The sequence below is a fragment of the Salmo trutta genome, chromosome 22, assembly GCF_901001165.1.
Source record: "Salmo trutta chromosome 22, fSalTru1.1, whole genome shotgun sequence".
NCBI classification, from domain to species: domain Eukaryota; kingdom Metazoa; phylum Chordata; class Actinopteri; order Salmoniformes; family Salmonidae; genus Salmo; species Salmo trutta.
The window spans coordinates 11,435,645-11,457,719 of record NC_042978.1 but is presented as its reverse complement, the minus strand read 5'-3'; the positions used below and the strand labels follow the sequence as shown (position 1 = coordinate 11,457,719).

Below are 22,075 nucleotides of genomic sequence, written 5' to 3'. Positions count from 1 at the left end.
TTCAGATCTAGGATGTGTTATTTTAGTGTTCCCTTTATTTTTTGAGCAGTGTATATTCTACTCTACTATATACATATATATTCTACTCTACTATATACATATATATTCTACTATATACATATAGATTCTACTCTGCTATATAAATACAGATACAACTGTACTACAGACAGACAGACAGACAGACAGACAGACAGACAGACAGACAGACAGACAGACAGACAGACAGACAGACAGACAGACAGACAGACAGACAGACAGACAGACATACATACATACATACATGTTCTACTCTACTATATACATACATACATGCATACATATTCTACTCTAGTATATATGTAGATATATATATATATATATATATACACACAGATAGATTCTACTCTACTATATACACATATAGATTCTACTCTACTATATACATATAGATTCGACTATATACATACAGATTCTACTCTACTATATACAAATAGATTCTACTCTACTATATACATACAGATTCTACTCTACTAAATACAAATAGATTGTACTCTACTATATACATATAGATTCTACTCTACTATATACATATAGATTCTACTCTACTATATACACATATAGATTCTACTCTACTATATACATATAGATGCTATGCCCTGATTCCAAACTGTAAGCAATTGAACAATTTTCATGCTTGTTCTTCTAGTGTATCCGGAGAGTTTTCAGTGTTTCATGAATCTTAGTCCACAAATTTGAGGGATACACTTAAGGGGGTAAAATGAACAATTAGCGGGATATTTTACGGACTATAACTTTGAACTTTGAACTCAGTTTAGTATTTCCCGCACATGTGCACTGTGAGATTTGATAGTCTGGTAGGTGACTAATTGTTTCTTTTTGACGTTTCGTAAGACTTATTTTGAGGCTGGATGTTCTATATTAAGCGAGCAGGAGGGAGAGAGACTTATGAATGCTTTTATTAATAGCCAGACTGTTGGGTTGGCAAGTAGCTTTGGATTTCTGGCTGACACACAGGAACAAGTTAGGTTGAGCCAATGCACTAGAGAGTGTACACGCAAGCATGCATGCAAGCACGCACACACGCAGACAGACATGTTCCACACGCACAGACAGACAGAGGAACACATGAAAGTACCTATGACTTTGGCAGGCAAACTTGCTGACTTGCTTCCAGACTTGCCATTTAGTGTCATGTCAAGATAGCTAGAGACAGACAGACAAAGAAAAGAAAGGAGGGGAAAAGAGAGCGGGGAAAATGTAAAATGAAAGAGGCCAAGGAACACCACAGTCTGCACAGATGATTGGAAAAGAACGGCCAATTCATAGTGGCTGGCTAGACTTAGCTACTGTCTACGATCTTTCAGCCAATATAGCCTCAAGGATAGACGATATGGACTATACCCTAAAGATCTGAAGACATGACCAACAAACAGATGTTGTTCACGTGGCATGTTAAGGTCCGTGTATGAGCAGAGTCAGCGGGTGCGTGTGTGTTGGCCAGCAGCATATCACCCTGCATCCAGCTGCTGGCTTGCCTTGGAAGCTAAGCAGGGTTTGTCCTGGTCAGTTCCTGGATGGGAGACCAGATGCTGCTGGAAGTGGTGTTAGAGGTCCAGTAGGAGGTACTTTTTCCTCTGGTCCCTCTGGCTCAGCGGTAAGGGAAGATAGCCTGGTCCCAGATCTGTTTGTGCGGTCTTGTCATTGTCAACCACAGGAGTTGGCAATAAAGCACAAACAGATATCAGACCAAGCTAAAGGGAAAGAAAGAATGCCATGAAATGGATCAAACCGCCCATATGAATGAATATTGACATAGATGTGTGTGTACCTTTTTCTGAAATATCCCATTTATATGAACCAATGCAAGATTCGGAAAGTATTCAGACCCCTTCACTTTTTCCATATTTTGTTAGGATACAGCATTATTCTAAAATGGATTACATTTAAACATTTTCTCATCAATCTACACAAAATACCCCATAATGATATAAATACTTATTTCCCTCATTAAAATGCAAATCAATTTATAACATTTATGACATGCGTTCTTCTGGATTGTTTTGTTGTTATTCTGTCTCTCACTGTTCAAATAAACCTACCATTAAAATTATAGACTGATCATTTCTTTGTCAGTGGGCAAACGTATAAAATCAGCAGGGGATCAAATACTTTTCCCCCCTCACTGTACATACGTTTTCAGACCTTTTACTCAGTACTTTGTTGAAGCACCTTTGGCAGCGATAACAGCTTTGAGTCTTATTGAGAATGCTGCTACAAGCTTGGCACACCTGTGTTTGGGGAGTTTCTCCCATTCTTCTCTGCAGATCCTCCCATTCTTCTCTACAGCTATTTTCAGGTCTCTCCAGAGATGTCTGGCTGGGCCCCTCAAGGACATTCAGAGACTTGTCCCGTAGCCACTCCTGCATTGTCTTGGCTGTGTGCTTAGGGTCGTTGTCCTGTTGGAAGGTGAACCTTCGCCCCAGTCTGAGGTCCTGAGTGCTTGGGAGCAGGTTCTCATCAAGGATCTCTCTGTACTTTGCTCCGTTCATCTTTGACTCGATCCTGACTAGTCTCCCAGTCCCTGCCGCTGAAAAACATCCCCACAGCATGAAGCTGCCACCACCATGCTTCACTGTAGGGATGTTGCCAGGTTTCCTCCAGACGTGACACTTGGCATTCAGGCCAAAGAGTTCAATCTTGGTTTCATCAGACCAGAGAATCTTCTTTCTCATGATCTGAGATTCTTTAGGTGCCTTTTGGCAAACTCCAAGCGGGCGGTCATGTGCTTTTTACTGAGGAGTGGCTTCCGTCTGGCCTCTTTACCATAAAGGCCTAACTGGTGGAGTGCTGCAGAGATGGTTGTCCTTCTGGAAGGTTCTCCCATCTCCACAGAGGAACTCTAGAGCTCTGTCAGAGTGAGCATCAGGATTTTACCTCCCTGACCAAGGCCCTTATCGCCCAATTTCTCAGTTTGGCCAACTCTAGGGAGAGTCTTGGTGGTTTTAAACTTCCTCCATTTAAGAATGATGGAGGCCACTGTGTTCTTTGCGGACCTTCAATGTTGCAGAAATGTTTTGACACCATTCCCCAGATCTGTGCCTCGACACAATCCTGTCTCCGAGCTCAACAGATAATTCCTTCGACCTCATGGCTTGGTTTTTGCTCTGACATGGACTGTTAACTGTGGGACCTTACAGTTGAAGTCGGAAGTTTACATACACCTTAGCCAAATACATTTAAACTCAGTTTTTCACAATTCCTGACATTTAATCCTAGTAAGAATTCCCTGTTTTAGGTCAGGTAGGAACCACTTTATTTTAAGAACGTGAAATGTCAGAATAATAGAAGAGAGAATGATTTATTTCAGCTTTTATTTATTTCATCACATTCCCAGTGGGTTACATACACTCAATTAGTATTTGGTAGCATTGCCTTTAAATTGTTTAACTTGGGTCAAAAACGTTTCGGGTAGCCTTCCACAAGCTTCCCACAATAAGTTGGGTGAATTTTGGCCCATTCCTCCTGACAGAGCTGGTGTAACTGAGTCAGGTTTGTAGGCTTCCTTGCTCACACACGCTTTTTCACTTCTGCCCACACATTTTCCACAGGATTAAGGTCAGGGCCTACCCCGGCCAAACCCGGACGACGCTGGGCCAATTGTGCGCCTCCCTATGGGACATGCACCTATCTCAAGTTAGTATCGGGCCTCAATTGTCAAGATTTCAACACAGAATAGACCGTGAGTGCTCCCTCCGTGAGCTAACATGGTGTTTCCCATGTAAACAGCAATTTCTCAAGCATCTTTTGTGCTTTTCAGAAAGGAGACGTTTCTTCCCCATTGAAAAGCTGAGCTGGCAGGGTCAGGTTGTCCTTGGACACAAAGCTAAGATAACAACAAATGTAGTTTAAGTTCAATCAGGAAGGCTGGTCTCAATGATCGTTTAACCTCATTCTACATTTAAGTCATTTAGCAACTTACAGTTAGTTCATTCAACTAAATATAGCTAGGTGTGACAACCACATATCACAGGCATAGTGGGAATAGATACAAATGTATCATCAGAATAGCGTCTTGTTTATTCTCCTCCTTCCTGTTAGCCACGTGTTGAATGTCATTCACCTTACAGCCTATTAGCACGGCACAACCGTGCACATTCTTCACGCTTGCTGTTTAACCTATGGGCTCACTATCACAATTATCAACTTTCTCTCTCTCTCACCCAATGGGCGTAAATCTTGGGATGCATTTATATGTCAACTTAGCCTTGTTCTCTCACTTGCTGTTTTTAAGCAACAGTTTGAGACAACCATCCACCTCCCCACCACCACCAGCTATAATAACCTTCAGGCCCGTCATTGGAACTCCTTTCCCCCAGTGGGAGGTTTCAACGCCTGCTACCACATCATCTGGCTCCGAGGAATTTCCCTCAGAGACAAGGCCGTTCCCCAAACGATTTCATAAAATGTCATATTGCATTCTGTCTTTGTTGTTCATTAAGTTAAGCCAGTACTCGATTCAACTCGTGGGAAACATTCACAGGCTACAAGAGAAAATGTGGTAACCACAGAAATCAACAAAATCATACTTTCTGCAGTGGCTAGATGATGGGAAATAACAAGATCATCAATTCAAAGAGGGGCTTTTTCAACCAACAACAACACACAGAATGAGTTGCAGCCAGAAGTGTCTCGGTGGTTCTTAGGCATCCCATCAGACCCCTGAGATAATACCTTCGCTATTTAACACAAGGGCGACTCCAGTGTAAATAGGCTTGGTATTGGGCCGCCACTTTCCCAGGCCTCTCCCTGACTGACTCCCTCTCTCATCATCCCTTTCTCACAGCTCCCAGTCATGTGATACTGGGCACCCTGCCTGCTCAACACACACACACTTTGCAAGCACAAACACACACACTCCTGCAGGCTGTTTTTGGGAGACTCTGGAATTGAATCCCGAAAGACATTTTACATTTTTTTTACATCGACAGTCAGGAAAAAGAGAGAATCTTTCTCTCATAAGATATTATTATTTGTTTTCCCTTCATAGCCAGCACTGGAGTTTCCCCCTAATAATATTAGGAAGACTTGTTTTGCATGACTGACTTGACACCCTTTGTGGAATACCCCACTTACAGAGGTCAATGCTACAGTCAAGGCTGCAGATGTTTTGAGTTGGTGAAAGCTGATTGGCTTTCTATGTTTTTGGATTGAATTTAAAGATGCACTTTGCAGAAATCGCTCCACCTAATTTCAGTTTATGTGACAAAGGAATAGTGTAGAGAGTCATTGAACCATCTAAACCGCTGTGAAATATATTTTCAATAACGAAAAATAAGTTGGTGTACAAAACCAAATGTAAAAGAAGCAAAAATTACATTTAAGACCGGGAAGCATAGAAATAGTGCACATAAAACTCTTCTGAGACGTGCTTTCAGTCAGATTTGGTCAGGTTGCCCCAAATCTTGCAGATTTAACTGAAAGGTGAAGGTTGTTTCTCAGGTAGGCCATCCTTCATAGTAAACCTCCAACATGATGAAGACTGGTTTATCATGACAGATAGAGGGGATCCTAGTCAATTAAAACAGATGCTCCTGCACAGCGAGAGAGCATGTTCAAATCAACCTGCAGTGGAGTTCCGCGTATGGTGGCTATGACCAAGCACACAAACACACATACAGTCGTGGCCAAAAGTTGAAAAAATGACACAAATATTAATTTCCACAAAGTTTGCTGCTTCAGTGTCTTTAGATATTTTTGTCAGATGTTACTATGGAATACTGAAGTATAATTACAAGCATTTCATAAGTGTCAAAGGCTTTTATTGACAATTACATGAAGTTGATACAAGGAGTCAATATTTGCAGTGTTGACCCTTCTTTTTCAAGACCTCTGCAATCCACCCTGGCATGCTGTCAATTAACTTCTGGGCCACATCCTGACTGATGGCAATGCCTGGAGTTTGTCAGAATTTGTGGGGTTTTGTTTGCCTCTTGAGGATTGACCACAAGTTCTCAATGGGATTAAGGTCTGGGGAGTTTCCTGGCCATGGACCCAAAATATCGATGGTTTGTTTCCCGAGTCACTTAGTTATCCCTTTTGCCTTACGGCAAGGTGCTCCATCATGCTGGAAAAGGCATTGTTCGTCACCAAACTGTTCTTGGATGGTTGGGAGAAGTTGCTCTCAGAGGACGTGTTGGTACCATTCTTTATTCATGGCTGTGTTCTTAGGCAGAGTGAGACCACTCCATTGGCTGAGAAGCAACCCCACACATGCATGTCTCAGGATGCTTTACTGTTGGCATGACACAGTACTGATGGTAGCGCTCACCTTGTCTTCTCCGGACAAGCTTTTTTCCGGATGCCCCAAACAATCAGAAAGGGGATTCACCAGAGAAAATGACTTTACCCCAGTCCTCAGCAGTCCAATCCCTGTATCTTTTGCAGAATATCAGTCTGTCCCTGATGTTTTTCCTGGAGAGAAGTGGCTTCTTTGCTGCCCTCCTTGACACCAGGCCATCCTCCAAAAGTCTTCGCCTCACTGTGCATGCAGATGCACTCACACCTGCCTGCTGCCATTCCTGAGCAAGCTCTGTACTGGTGGTGCTCCGATCCCGCAGCTGAATCAACTTTAGGAGACTGTCCTGGCGCTTGCTGGACTTTCTTGGGCGATTGAACAATTGAACCGCTCTCCTTGAAGTTCTTGAGGATCCGATAAATGGTTGATTTAGGTGCAATCTTACTGGCAGCAATATCCTTGCCTGTGAAGCCCTTTTTGTGCAAAGCAATGATGACGGCACATGTTTCCTTGCAGGTAACCATGGTTGAAAGAGGAAGAACAATGATTCCAAGCACAACCCTCCTTTTGAAGCTTCCAGTCTGTTATTCGAACTCAATCAGCATGACAGAGTGATCTCCAGCCTTGTCCTCGTCAACACTCACACCTGTGTTAACGAGAGAATCACTGACATGATGTCAGCTGGTCCTTTAGTGGCAGGGCTGAAATGCAGTGGAATTTTTGGGGGGGGGATTCAGGTCATTTTCATGGCAAAGAGGGAATTTGCTATTAATTGCAATTCATCTGATCACTCTTCATAACATTCTGGAGTATATGGAAATTGCCATCATACAAACTGAGGCAGCAGAATTTGTGAAAATTCATATTTGTGTCATTCTCAACTTTTGGCCACGACTGTACACACACACACTCTTCTGACGTGCTTCCTGCTCTCTGGTTGCATTTTTCTAGGAAGCAGAGCACAGAGGAGTGTGGACACACACATTAGCACGGAAGCAGAGATCTGTGTGTGTGTTTATTTCTGTGTGCGTGTGTGGCAGGAAGCCCAAAACATGTTCAGCAGTGTCAAGCCGGTCTCGTACACACACACACACAGTCATACACACATGGAGGTAATCTGGCTCGCATTAGGCACAGTGAAAGAGGTGGGCGAGGGCCTCTACATTATATCCCACCTCTTCCGCTCCTTTCACCCTACCAGTCTCCATCCCGCCCCCAGGCCATGCGGCTCCATCCCGCCCCCAGGCCATGCGGCTCCATCAGGACTCCCCAGGCCATGCGGCTCCATCCTGCCCCCAGGCCATGAGGCTCCATCCCGCCCCCCCCCCCCCCAGGCCATACAGCTCCATCCCGCCCCCCCAGGCATTGCGGCTCCATCCCGCCCCCCCAGGCATTGCGGCTCCATCCCGCCCCCCCCAGGCCATGCGGCTCCAGCCCGCCCCCAGGCCATGCGGCTCCAGCCCGCCCCCAGGCCATGCGGCTCCATCGCGTCCCCAGGCCATGCGGCTCCATTCCTCCCCCAGGCCATGCGGCTCCTTCCCACCCCCAGGCCATGCAGCTCCATCCCACCCCTAGGCCATGCAGCTCCATCCCGCCCCCCCAGGCATTGCGGCTCCATCCCGCCCCCCCAGGCCATGCGGCTCCATCCCGCCCCCCCAGGCCATGCGGCTCCATCCCGCCCCCCCAGGCCATGCGGCTCCGGCCCGCCCCCAGGCCATGCGGCTCCGGCCCGCCCCCAGGCCATGCGGCTCCATTGCGTCCCCAGGCCATGCGGCTCCATTCCACCCCCAGGCCATGCAGCTCCATTCCACCCCCAGGCCATGCAGCTCCATCCCACCCCTAGCCCATGCAGCTCCATCCCACCCCCAGGCCATGCAGCTCCATCCCACCCCCAGGCCATGCAGCTCCATCCCATCCCCAGGCCATGCAGCTCCATCCCACCCCTAGCCCATGCAGCTCCATCCCACCCCCAGGCCATGCAGCTCCATCCCACCCCCAGGCCATGCAGCTCCAACCCACCCCCAGGCCATGCAGCTCCATCCCACCCCCAGGCCATGCAGCTCCAACCCACCCCCAGGCCATGCAGCTCCATCCCACCCCTAGCCCATGCAGCTCCATCCCACCCCTAGCCCATGCAGCTCCATTCCACCCCCAGGCCATGCAGCTCCATCCCACCCCCAGGCCATGCAGCTCCATCCCACCCCCAGGCCATGCAGCTCCATCCCACCCCCAGGCCATGCAGCTCCATCCCACCCCTAGCCCATGCAGCTCCATCCCATCCCCAGGCCATGCAGCTCCATCCCACCCCCAGGCCATGCAGCTCCATCCCACCCCTAGCCCATGCAGCTCCATCCCATCCCCAGGCCATGCAGCTCCATCCCATCCCCAGGCCATGCAGCTCCATCCCACCCCCAGGCCATGCAGCTCCATCCCACCCCCAGGCCATGCAGCTCCATCCCACCCCCAGGCCATGCAGCTCCATCCCATCCCCAGGCCATGCAGCTCCATCCCACCCCCAGGCCATGCAGCTCCATCCCACCCCCAGGCCATGCAGCTCCATCCCACCCCCAGGCCATGCAGCTCCATCCCACCCCCAGGCCATGCAGCTCCATCCCATCCCCAGGCCATGCAGCTCCATCCCACCCCCAGCCCATGCAGCTCCATCCCACCCCCAGCCCATGCAGCTCCATCCCACCCCCAGGCCATGCAGCTCCATCCCACCCCCAGGCCATGCAGCTCCATCCCACCCCCAGGCCATGCAGCTCCATCCCACCCCTAGCCCATGCAGCTCCATCCCATCCCCAGGCCATGCAGCTCCATCCCACCCCTAGCCCATGCAGCTCCATCCCACCCCCAGGCCATGCAGCTCCATCCCACCCCCAGGCCATGCAGCTCCATCCCATCCCCAGGCCATGCAGCTCCATCCCACCCCCAGGCCATGCAGCTCCATCCCACCCCCAGGCCATGCAGCTCCATCCCACCCCCAGCCCATGCAGCTCCATCCCACCCCCAGGCCATGCAGCTCCATCCCATCCCCAGGCCATGCAGCTCCATCCCACCCCCAGGCCATGCAGCTCCATCCCACCCCCAGGCCATGCAGCTCCATCCCACCCCCAGGCCATGCAGCTCCATCCCACCCCCAGGCCATGCAGCTCCATCCCACCCCTAGCCCATGCAGCTCCATCCCACCCCCAGGCCATGCAGCTCCATCCCACCCCCAGGCCATGCAGCTCCATCCCACCCCCAGGCCATGCAGCTCCATCCCACCCCCAGGCCATGCAGCTCCATCCCACCCCTAGCCCATGCAGCTCCATCCCACCCCCAGGCCATGCAGCTCCATCCCACCCCCAGGCCATGCAGCTCCATCCCATCCCCAGGCCATGCAGCTCCATCCCATCCCCAGGCCATGCAGCTCCATCCCACCCCCAGGCCATGCAGCTCCATCGCGTCCCCAGGCCATGCAGCTCCATCCCACCCCCAGGCCATGCAGCTCCATCCCGTCCCCAGGCCATGCAGCTCCATCGCGCCCCCAGGCCATGCAGCTCCATCCCACCCCCAGGCCATGCAGCTCCATCCCATCCCCAGGCCATGCAGCTCCATCGCGTCCCCAGGCCATGCAGCTCCATCCCACCCCCAGGCCATGCAGCTCCATCCCATCCCCAGGCCATGCAGCTCCATCCCACCCCCAGGCCATGCAGCTCCATCGCGTCTCCAGGCCATGCAGCTCCATCCCACCCCCAGGCCATGCAGCTCCATCCCATCCCCAGGCCATGCAGCTCCATCGCGTCTCCAGGCCATGCAGCTCCATCCCACCCCCAGGCCATGCAGCTCCATCCCACCCCCAGGCCATGCAGCTCCATCCCACCCCTAGCCCATGCAGCTCCATCCCACCCCCAGGCCATGCAGCTCCATCCCACCCCCAGGCCATGCAGCTCCATCCCATCCCCAGGCCATGCAGCTCCATCCCATCCCCAGGCCATGCAGCTCCATCCCACCCCCAGGCCATGCAGCTCCATCGCGTCCCCAGGCCATGCAGCTCCATCCCACCCCCAGGCCATGCAGCTCCATCCCGTCCCCAGGCCATGCAGCTCCATCGCGTCCCCAGGCCATGCAGCTCCATCCCACCCCCAGGCCATGCAGCTCCATCCCATCCCCAGGCCATGCAGCTCCATCGCGTCCCCAGGCCATGCAGCTCCATCCCACCCCCAGGCCATGCAGCTCCATCCCATCCCCAGGCCATGCAGCTCCATCCCACCCCCAGGCCATGCAGCTCCATCCCACCCCCAGGCCATGCAGCTCCATCCCACCCCCAGGCCATGCAGCTCCATCCCACCCCTAGCCCATGCAGCTCCATCCCACCCCCAGGCCATGCAGCTCCATCCCACCCCCAGGCCATGCAGCTCCATCCCACCCCCAGGCCATGCAGCTCCATCCCACCCCCAGGCCATGCAGCTCCATCCCACCCCCAGGCCATGCAGCTCCATCCCACCCCCAGGCCATGCAGCTCTGATGCCCCTCTTCCCCCTCCCTCCTTCCTACTTTTCACAGTTCCGTTGGAGTTTGTCTGACTTTTATGTGCTGCTACCTTTGCAAAAACCACATCCTCCCTATTGGATAGCACACCCTAATTCATATTCAGTGTGTGTGTGTGTGTGTGTGTGTGTGTGTGTGTGTGTGTGTGTGTGTGTGTCTGTCTGAGTGTGTGTATGTTTGTGTGTGTGAGCATGTGGATATAAAGTGTGTGTGTGTGTGTGCGGGCGTGCGTGCATCTGTGCATGTGTGTATGTGGATATAATGTGCTTTCGTGGATGCATGTGAGTGTGTGTGCGTGAATGGGTGCATGTGTGTGTGTGTGTGTGTGTGTGTGTGTGAGTTACTACCCGTCACCACAATTTGCCTGCGTGGCGTTCTCTTTGATACCCTCTTTGTTCCATCAAAGCTCAATGGGTGTTACAGTAGTCTAGTAGTCTAGATGCCAATTAGTCCCCAATAAGAAGACCACACCAGAGCCATGTGGGCACAGACCATGGCACGGAGATAAAAGGACAGGCAAAGGAGAAACCTTAATAGTGCGTAGCCTTGAACACGCACCAGCATCAAAGACGACTGAGGTTAGCTCGAGGACTAGACGAAGACCTTGCGAATGCAGACCATGAACTACAGAACAAAGTATTTACAGATTACAGTCTGGCTCAAAAACAGAAACCATATGAAAGTGCTTAAAATGCTTAAAATGTAGCAATTACCATATTGCACCTTAAAATGTGTTCGCAAAGTCACCACAAGTTCTTCAAAAGATTCCGTCAGAGAAGTAACAGGGGACAAGAGAGGTAAAGAGAATCTTCCTAAATCTCTTGCAAAGAGCCAGAGCAGGCAAAGAAATGGAAGGAAAAACGGAGGGAGGGAGCGAGGGAAAGGTAAGACTCCTGCCCTTCTCAGTGGAAATATGTTTGGGAGCAGAAACCTGTTGAACCAGGTGTGGAGCGAGAGAGACAGGTACAGCAGGACAGACCGAGAAAGGGAAGGTCACACACAGGGAGAAAGGGAGGGCGATAGGAAAAAAGTGAAAGAGAGATCAGAGCGAACTCAGCTTTGGGCTACAACCCTGGGCATTGTCCCAAAAAGTAAGAACGAGGAAGCTGTGGAAAGCTTCTCTCCCACAGCCAAGACAAGACAATAAGAGACAGGATGTGCTGTGTGGTGGGTACACCCCATGGCTCAGTATCGAGTCCGGGGCAAACATTTTTCCCAGCCATTGTTAACTTCAAAGAACATACTAAAGACTATGCAGTACCGAAGTATCATTCTTTGAGCTTGATGTTGCCAAGAATTCCTAGGTAAAGGACATAAATGACTATCCAAAGGAGTGTCATGGTATGCCTGTAATTCCTTTTGACACTATGCATACTTGCACACAAATTGCATTGAAAATGCAAATGGGGTGGTTTGTATAGGGCAGGCCTTGGGTGAACGAAAGGGAGTACAATTATCTCCCTGAGGAGGTGGGTGTATTTGCATGCAGGTAAAGGTGATTGGTGAATGTGTTTTTTTAGCCCCCGGACGTACAGTGCCTTCAGAAAGTATTCATACCCCTTGACTCAGGGGCACAACTTTGGTTTTAGAAGTGAAGGGGGATATTACCTTACGTGAGGTCTGGGGGCATCTAAAGTTCACTTGCCTAGTTAAATAAAGGTGAAATAAATATAAATAAAAAAATCCTGCATTTCTACACAATCTAATATGACCCATGCCCCTTCTAGCTGACTCTATTTAGAACAAAAAGTATGCAAAAACGCCCAGTCATCAAGCTAGGTAAGAGAACATTATTAAATATGTTTAAGTGATAAAACTGAACTAGATCAAAGGTCATTTAATAATGAATATTGTGTTGCACCTTTAACCAATAGCCTAACAAATGAACAAACTCTTTAAAAAATGAAGTACAAAGACTTAACTTTCGATTGTCATTATTAAGACATCCTCTATATAAAATTTCAGCCTGAGCTGCCTGCACGACCGACCCCCAACAGTCTAGTCCATAACTCAACTCTCCCCAAGACAAATTCCTTCCCACCTTTAAGTAAATCAAAAACAAAAAAACACTGTATACATTAACACAAGTAAACGGCACATCCTCCATATAATTAATATCATAGGCTGAAATACTGTAGAGCTCTCTTTATTTGCACACAATGTAACTGGGTCAACTAGTCCTGCCCCTAGGGGTCCACTGCCCTGCAGCGCCACAACCCAATACACCCCACTCAGCTTTAGGATCTGAGTGAAACATTCTTTATTGGTTTCAAGTGTGTTAGGCCAGGTATTGCCAAGCTGACATTTCTATGTACATTTGGTCGGGTTGCCCAAAAAGTGACATCTTGCAGATTTAACTGAAAGGTGAAGGTGGTACTCAGGTAGGCCATCCTTCATAGTAAAACTCCAACATGATGAAGACTGGTTTATCATGACAGATAGAGGGGATCCTATTCAATTAAAACATATGCTCCTGCACAGGGAGAGAGCATGTTCAAATCAACCTGCAGTGGAGTTCCGTGTATGGTGGCTATGACCAAGCACACAAACACACACACACACACACACACACACTCTTCTGACGTGCTTCCTGCTGTCTGGTTGCATCTTTCTGGGAAGCAGACCACAGAGGAGTGTGGACACACACATAGGCAGGAGGAAGCAGAAATCTGTGTGTGCGTGTTTATTTCTGTGTGTGTGTGTGTGTGGCAGGAAGCCCAAAACATTTTCAGCAGTGTCAGGCCGGTCTCGTACACACACACAGTCATAGACACATGGAGGCAATCTTGCTCGCATTAGGCACAATACACCCCATTCAGCTTTAGGATCTGAGTGAAACATTCTTTATTGGTTTCAGGTGTGTTAAACCAGGTACAGTATTCCCAAACTGGGGTATGCGTAACTGTGACAGTTGTGAATCTGATGCAGCCGAAGAGCTACTGGCCCCTTACCCGGGAAAGCACCGAACAACAGACAGGGACGTTGGACCATCGAAGAGGCGCAAATATAATGAGAACTACATTGATTTGGGGTTCACTTATATTGGGAGTAGTGCCTTTCCTCAGCCACAGTGTGTTATATGTGCAAAAGTACTATCTCACAACTTGATGAAACCTTCACTCTTGCGCAGACATTTAGAAACGAAACATGCCAATTTGAAAAAATAAGCCACGGAAGTTTTTTGAGCGAGAATTAATATGACTTTCGAGTAGTAAGACGTGTATAAAAGCAACAGATACCATTAATAAGAAGGGGCTAGAAGCGTCTTATATGGTGACCTACTGATCGGCTAGGACAGGCAAGCCCCATACTATTGTGGAGGACTTCATTCTTCCTGCTGCCGCAGAAATGGCTGGGACAATGCAGGGGGAAAAGACCAAAAAAACTATACAGACAATGCTTTCATCAAACACTGTTTCACGATGCATCAATGACATGGCAGGAGATGTTTTGAAACTTACTGTTATTACTGTTTCGCATACAAGCCAGTGAATTCTATGCGTTGGATGAATCAACAGACGTGGCAGGCCAAGCACAGCTCCTGGTATATGTCCGTTACGTTTATGGGGGTCAATTAAGGAAGAGATCCTCTTTGGACACTACAGGAAGACGTTTTGGACACTACAGTGAAAATGGTTAACTTCGTTAAAGCAAGCCCCCCGAACTCTCGTGTATTTTCTGCACTATGCAATGATATGGGCAGCGACTATGTAACGCTTTTACAACATACAGAAGTGCGCTGGTTATCAAGGGGCAAAGTATTGACACGTTTCTTTTAATTGAGAGACGAGCTTAAAGTTACCTTTACTGACCATCATTTTCACTTGTCTGACCGCTTGCATGATGACGAGTTTCTCACACGACTGGCCTATCTGGGTGATGTTTTTTCTCGCCTGAATGATCAGAATCTAGGATTACAGGGACTCTCTGCAACTATATTCAATGTTGGGGACAAAATTGAAGCTATGATTAAGAAGTTGGAGTCCTTCTCTGTCTGCAGTAACAAGGACAACACACAGGTCTTTCCATCATTGTATGATTTTTTGTGTGCAAATTAACTCAAGCTTATGGACAATGTAAAATGTGATATAGCGAAGCACCTGAGTGAGTTGGGTGCTCAATTACGCAGGTACTTTCCCAAAACAGATGACACAAACAACTGGATTCGTTATCCCTTTCATGCCTTGCCTTTAGTCCACTTACCGATATCTGAACAAGAGATCCTCATCGAAATTGCAACAAGCGATTCTGTGAAAATTGAATTTAATCAGAAGCCACTGCCAGATTTCTGGATTGGGCTGCACTCAGAGTATCCTGCCTTGGCAAATCGCACTGCTAAGACACTGATGCCCTTTGAAGCGACATACCTAAGTGAGAGTGGATTCTCGGCCCTCAATAGCATGAAAACTAAACACAGGCATAGACTGTGTGTGGAAAATTATTTAAGACAGACTCTCTCCAATACAACCTGTAACGATCGTAGCCTGGTGACGAGGAAGCGGACCAAAACGCAGCTGGGAGCGAACACATGTTTATTGAACACACTGGAATAAACATGTACACAAAATCAAGAAGAAATACCGATACGTTACGTGCTCAAAACAAAGAGACAACAACCCACAAACATCGTGGGGGGAAAAGGAACTTAAATATGATTCCCCAATCAGAGGCAACTAGCGACAGCTGTCTCTGATTGGGAATCGACAGAACCCAACATAGAAATATGCCCCAAAGCAAGGCTATACCAAAAACATAGAAAATTAACTATAGAAATGCCACACCCTGACCAAAATAGAAGAGTTCACCTGGTCAGGGCGTGACACAACCCAACATATTGCAGAGTTATGTGCATCCTTTCAAGCACACCCTTCTCATTAACCTGTGGTTAGTTATTGTTTCGATGAACAAATAAAGTTTTATATGTAAGATGGCTAAATAAAGTGATTATTAAAATGATTATTATTATAAAAATGATATATAATAAAAGTATTATTATTATTATATAATATATATATATATATTGATTATCCTCACATCTTTGTTTTACATGTTTAGTGTCATTGGGAAAAGACTCTTTCAACCCTTGATACAGTTTGGAAATCAACTTTGGAGGTTTGTCAGATTGCCTTAAAAAGCTTATGGCTTATACCGTGTTTGCTGCACAGCGAGAATAAAGTGTGTATGTGAAAAAATTCCCCTCAGCTCCATCACAGACTGGTTCACCCTGGCTGACTGACCCTGCTGAGACCCCTGTCACTATTTGATCCCACTAAGATGTGGCATGACAAATAATTACCTTGGTGTACATTTATACAGTGCCTTCGGAAAATATTCAGCCGCCTTGACTTTTTCCACGATTTGTTAAATTACAGCCTTATTCTAAAATGGATTACATATATTTTTTCTCAGCAATCTACACACAACACCCCATAATGACAAAGCGAAAACAGGTTTTAGACATTTTTGCAAATGTATAAAAAATCAAAAACTGAAATACCTTATTTACAGAAGTATACCCTTTGCAATGAGACTGGAAATTGAGCTCAGGTGCATCCTGTTTCCATTGATCATCCCTGAGATGTTTCTACAACTTGATTGGGGTCCACCTATGGTAAATTCAATTGATTGGACATGATTTGGAAAGGCACACACCTGTCTATATAAGGTCCCACAGTTGACAAAAACCAAGCCATGAGGTCGAAGGTACTGTCCATAGAGCTCTGAGACAGGATTGTGTCGAGGCACAGATATCAGGAAGGGTACCAAAACATTTCTGCAGCATTGAAGGTCCCCAAGGACACAGTGGCCGCCATCATTCTTAAATGGAAGAAGTTTGTAACCACCAAGACTCTTCCTAGAGCTTGAGTTTGCCAAAAGGCACCTAAAGACTCTCAGATCATGAAAAACAAGATTCTCTGTGATGAAACCAAAATTGAACTCTTTGGCCTGGAGGGAACCTGGCACCATCCCTACGGTGAAGCATCCCTACTCCACTATTCAAATCTATCTAGTCCTACAGTGTACCTCAGGCCAACAGCCTAAAAGGATGTGACACCACCACTTAACATACCCTGTAACTCTTCTAATGTCCCAGCTTTGCAAATTTTGCTGCAAAGAGACAATCATTAGATCACTTGTTTTGGTCGAAAAATTGCAACATTTACTTGGAGCTAACTCGGCAAATAGCACTGCTGAGTGAATCAATCCATAATATAATAATAGTCTTAGCAAAAATGTGTATCTTTAATTTACAATCTGTAGAAAATATGAGAATAGAAAGGTTCAGAACTTTTGTGAAACATCACAGCACAGTGAAAAAAAAATGGGAGCTAGAAATCAAAACTGGATGGTCTTCAGAGATAGATGGGAGGGGTTGTGGGTAGCTGAAGGCTGGGACTAAAAACAAACAAAAGATAACTAAGGTCAAATATACTGTCCATAAAATGTATATAGTATGTATAAGCTGGAAGAAGAAGCCTAAGTATTGTTGCCCATTAGTTTAATCCAATTAGGGGAGGAGTGTTAGGGGAAAATAATAAAGAAGGAAAATATATTTTTAAAAAGATATACACTACATGAACACAAGTATGTGGACACCTGCTCGTCGAACATCTCATTCCAAAATCCTGGGGATTTATATGGAGTTAGTCCCCCTTTTGCTGCTATAGTAGCCTCCACTCTTCTGGGAAGGCTTTCCACTAGACGTTGGAAGATTGCTGCGGGGACTCGCTTCCATTCAGCGACAAGAGCATTAGTGAGGTCGGTCACTGAAGTTGGGCGATTAGGCCTGGCTCGCAGTCGGCGTTCCAAATCATCCCAAAGGTGTTCGATGGGGTTGAGGTCCGGGCTCTGTGCAGGTTAGTCAAGCTCTTCCACACCGATCTCGAGAAACCATTTCTGTATGGACCTCACTTTATGCACGGGGGCATTGTCATGCTGAAACAGCAAAGGGCCTTCCCCAAACTGTTGCCACAAAGTTGGAAGCACAGAATCATCATCGTTATTGTAAGCTGTAGCTTTAAGATTTCCCTTCACTGGAACTAAGGGGCCTAGCCCAAACCATGAAAAACAGCCCCAGACCATTATTCCTCCTCCACCAAACTTTACAGTTGGCACTATGCATACAGGCAGGTGTCCTCCTAGCATCCGCCAAACCCAGATTCGTTCATCCGGCTGCCAGATGGTGAAGCGTGATTCATCACTCCAGGGAACACGTTTCCACTGCTCCAGAGTCCAATGGCGGCGAGCTTTACACCACTTCAGCCAATGTTTGGCATTGCGCATGGTGATCTTAGGCTTGTGTGTGGCTGCTTAGCCATGGAAGCTTCAGCACTCGGCGGTCCATGTAGTGTATACTTTAATCACTCTACCAACAAACCCTATACTCATTAAAACTCATCACCTTATTATACAACTTTAACCCTACCTGATCCTACCCGTCTGATCCTACCCCAGGCCAACAGCCTGAGCTGACGGGACACTACCACTCAACACACGCCGTAACTCTTCCGAAGTCAAATCTCCTATCCCCAAGTACTTCTTTGCAGCTGCCACCACAACATCTATGTTCTGTGATTTGCGTTCTATTTCTGCGGTACGGTATAAACCCTACTGAAGCATATATCACTCACTGGCCTATCCCTCTGTGCTGGCACTATTCACAGGGATCCACTCAGAATCCTTCTCCTTTGACCCATCCTCCTCTACTTTCTTCACTGCCTCAGCATACGACACCTTCTGCACTACTCGGACTCTAGCCACATCAACCTGCCTCTATCGCACCGGACACTTCTGATCCCCAGCAACATGGGCACCCCTACAGTTGACACACACAACTTTATCCACCGAAACCACACAACCCTTTATCCCATGCTCTCCTGCACACTTCCCACATCTTGGAATCTCCATCCTACACACTGCTGCGACATGACCATAAAAGTTGCACCTGAAACAGCGTAGTGGATTCGCCACAAAAGCTCTAACAGGACAACTGATATATCCTAACATGACCTTGTCGAGTCAAGACTCTGACTCAAAACTCAAAAGGACTGACAGTGACTTCTGTTTCACCACGCTTGATCTGCTGGATCTGCGTTGCACCAAGCACCAAGCAAACATCGGCCATCACAAACACCAGGAATCTTCCATTTCAATTGCTCCACCTCCACACTTAACGCTATCCCAGAAATCACTCCTTTCAAATGGTGCCTTGTTACTAAGAGCAAGAAACAGATCTTGACTCAAGTTGCGTATCACAGAGCGCCCACTCCCTCTGGTCAGAAGAAACATAAACAAATATCACAAGTCCACTGCGTGTTACCTTCACTGATTCAACTGCACCCAACTCCTTTCTTACCCAACCTGAAACCACACAGCAAGGATCCACTTTCTCTAAAAAATGTCACTCCTACTGGACCAGATTGTTCTTTATCATGTCCATTGATGCCAGGCTTTGGTTCCGAGCGCTACATACCACTACACCAGTCTGTTTGCATTCGACACCAATCTTCTTCAACACCCCAGCTCCATTTGTATCGCCCTCTTCCTCAAATTCAAATCCAACCTCTGCTCTCCTCATTCTCTTCGACCTCTTCTTCCTCTTATTTCCCCTCCATTCCTCCTCAGAAATCCACCTTTCTGTGTCCCTGTCCCAATATTCCTCTTCTCCCGACTTTGTTTGCGGCCAGGTGGCATCCTGACGTAACTCCATCTCATAATCGTCCTGCTCACCTCCGAAACTGTTAAACTCTCCTGTGCCGGTCCAGAGATGTTAGAGAAAGAAAAAGATAGGAATCCCATTGGACAATGAATGGAAACTGTCGACCAATCCATTCACGTTGTCATGCTGCGTCACGCGGTTGCTAAAATTATCGTCACGCAATCCCTTCTCAAAGTCAAGGTATGAGTCGAGAAACGCGCATATTTTAGTCGAAAGTACAGTACCAGTCAAAAGTTTGGACACACTTACTCATTCCATGGTTTTCTTTATTTTTACTATTTTCTACATTGTAGAATAATAGTGAAGACATCAAAACTATGAAATAACACACAAGGAATCATGTAGTAACCCAAAAAGTGTTTCAGATTCTTCAAAGTAGCCACCCTTTGCCTTGATGACAGCTTTGCACAATCTTGGCATTTTAACCCATCTACCAATAGGTGCTCTTCTTTGCGAGGCACTTGAAACTCCCCCTGGTCTTTGTGGTTGAATCTGTGTTTGAAATTCACTGCTCGACTGAGGGACCTTACAGATAATTGTATGTGTGGGGTACAGAGATGTCATTCAAAAATCCTGTTAAACACTATTATTGCACACAATGAGTCCATGCAACTTATGTGACTTGTTAAGCAATGTTTTACTCCTGAACTTTTTTAGGCTTGCCCTAACAAACGGGTTGAACCTTATTGACTAAAGACATTTCAGCTTTTCATTTTTTATTCATTTGTAAAAAAAATAAAATCTAAAAACATCATTCCACTTTGACATTATGGAGTATTGTGTTTAGGCCAGTGACCCAAAATCTCAATTTAATCAATTTTATATTGAGGCTGTAACACAACAAAATGTGGAAAAGTAAAGAGTATGAATACTTTCTGACGGTGCTGTATTCTGTAGAGTCAGGTGTGTGTACTTTATCTGGATAATCTGGATTTGTCATTCTATCAACAACATATGTATTGATAAGCAACTGCTCGCTAAGGTCACGGTTAGAATGAGGGTAATGATTAAGGTTAGGGTAAGGGTTAAGTTTAGGGTTAGGGTAAGAGTTAGGGTTAAAGCTAGGGTTCGTAGATAGTTAGTTGAAATGTTACTGATAGTCTTGTAGAGCATCTTCAGATGGACCCCCAAAATAAAGTGTTACTGCGTTTTCAATGCATGCTGGTCATTACTCTGTTTGCTCACTTCAATTTGATGGACCTACGATGCTACGGCTACATTTCCCAATTCAAGTATTCCCTCATGCTTACGGTTCTACAACTGACACTGTGAGAAAAGGAGACCGTTTGTCCTCTATTCCTCTCCTGCCCTTTACCAGCGATGGTACACGTCCTCTACCAGACACTTTCTCTCCACTCAACAGCTTTCTTTCTTTCTTTTCTCTCTTTCTTTCTATTCTTTTTGTGTGTGTGTGTGTGTGTGTGTGTGTATCTCTGCAGTTCTTGAGCAGAGAAGATACAATGGCCGTCTGTCTATGAGACCTGTTTCCTGAGTCATCGGTCGACATGGGACTCTGAGGGAAATAACGACACGGGCCCAGTTTCCCGATAGCGGTGGAATTTAGGCTGACGAGTGTTTTAACAGCGCATCGTTCCCACAAACAGCAGCCGAAGATGTAACACGCGTTTCCCGAAACACCACACAGAAAGAACTTTCGCTAAGAGCGTCATTGGAGAATGTGTCGATAGGCTAATGATAGGACCGAAAGAAAGGCAGCGCTGCTCTCAGATCAGCTTACTCCAGTCACATCTCACCTGAATATTATACACTGATTGTACAAAACATTAAGAACACCTTCCTAATATTGACTTGTACCAACCCACCTCCCCCCAAGTGCAGCTTTAGTAACAATGGTTCTCTTTTAATTATTTGTTTCGATATCTCACAAGTGGGATTCACCAGAATTAGCTCGTAGAACCAATCATACATGTCTGTCGGAGACAGTGGCGAATGAAGGAGCCCCCTCCCCTCAAACTAAAGAGCCAATTGCCCGCCCCTCTGATCATTCTCGTTCTTCTGAGTCAGGATGAGGTAGAAGAAGGGGAGGAGGATGAGGCCGTGGACAAAAAGCCTGTCCAGAACAGTGGTGGAGTACCAGTCCAGGTTCTTTCCAAGAGTAGATTGGTCCTGCATGTCCAGCTACGAGAAATATGATCCCAAATGGAAAATACCTGTCCGGAAATGAAAAAAGGAAGAACTGTGTTTCACTGTTGTTCAATAAACACCTCAAAAGACTTTCTATACAACCTACATGTAACTGCCAAAATAAAGGAAACACCAACATAAAGTGTCTTTATTAATAGGGAGTTGGGCCACAACGAGCAAGAATGTTGATGGTTGTGGAAAAGGTGCCACTCCAGAATCATAAGTGTTAAATTTGGTTGAGATCTGGTGACTAAGACGGCCATTGCATATGGTTTACATCGTTTTCATGCTCATGAAACCATTCAGTGATCACCCGTGCCCTGTGGACGTGGGCATTGTCATCCTATGGGGGCTTAGCCATGGTAACCAAAATAATGGTCTGC

At 46.9% G+C, this 22,075-nt stretch overlaps 1 protein-coding gene across 1 annotated transcript; it reads left to right on the top strand.

Annotated features, from left to right (window-relative positions):
- The first annotated feature begins 9,103 nt into the window (after positions 1-9,103).
- LOC115158946 (basic proline-rich protein-like) lies at positions 9,104-21,701 on the top strand. Its single transcript, XM_029708385.1, has 2 exons — positions 9,104-10,870; positions 21,573-21,701. The coding sequence occupies exons 1-2, from the start codon at positions 9,104-9,106 to the stop codon at positions 21,699-21,701; spliced, it is 1,896 nt and encodes a 631-aa protein (XP_029564245.1).
- Positions 21,702-22,075: the final 374 nt, after the last annotated feature.

Excerpts from the sequence above, each read along its gene's own strand:
- LOC115158946 (XM_029708385.1), top strand. The coding sequence starts at position 9,104 with ATGCAGCTCCATCCCACCCCTAGCCCATGCAGCTCCATCCCACCCCCA. Across the intron at positions 10,871-21,572 it reads GGAGTTTGTCTGACTTTTAT|GATGAGGTAGAAGAAGGGGA; the intron begins GTGCTGCTACCT and ends CTTCTGAGTCAG.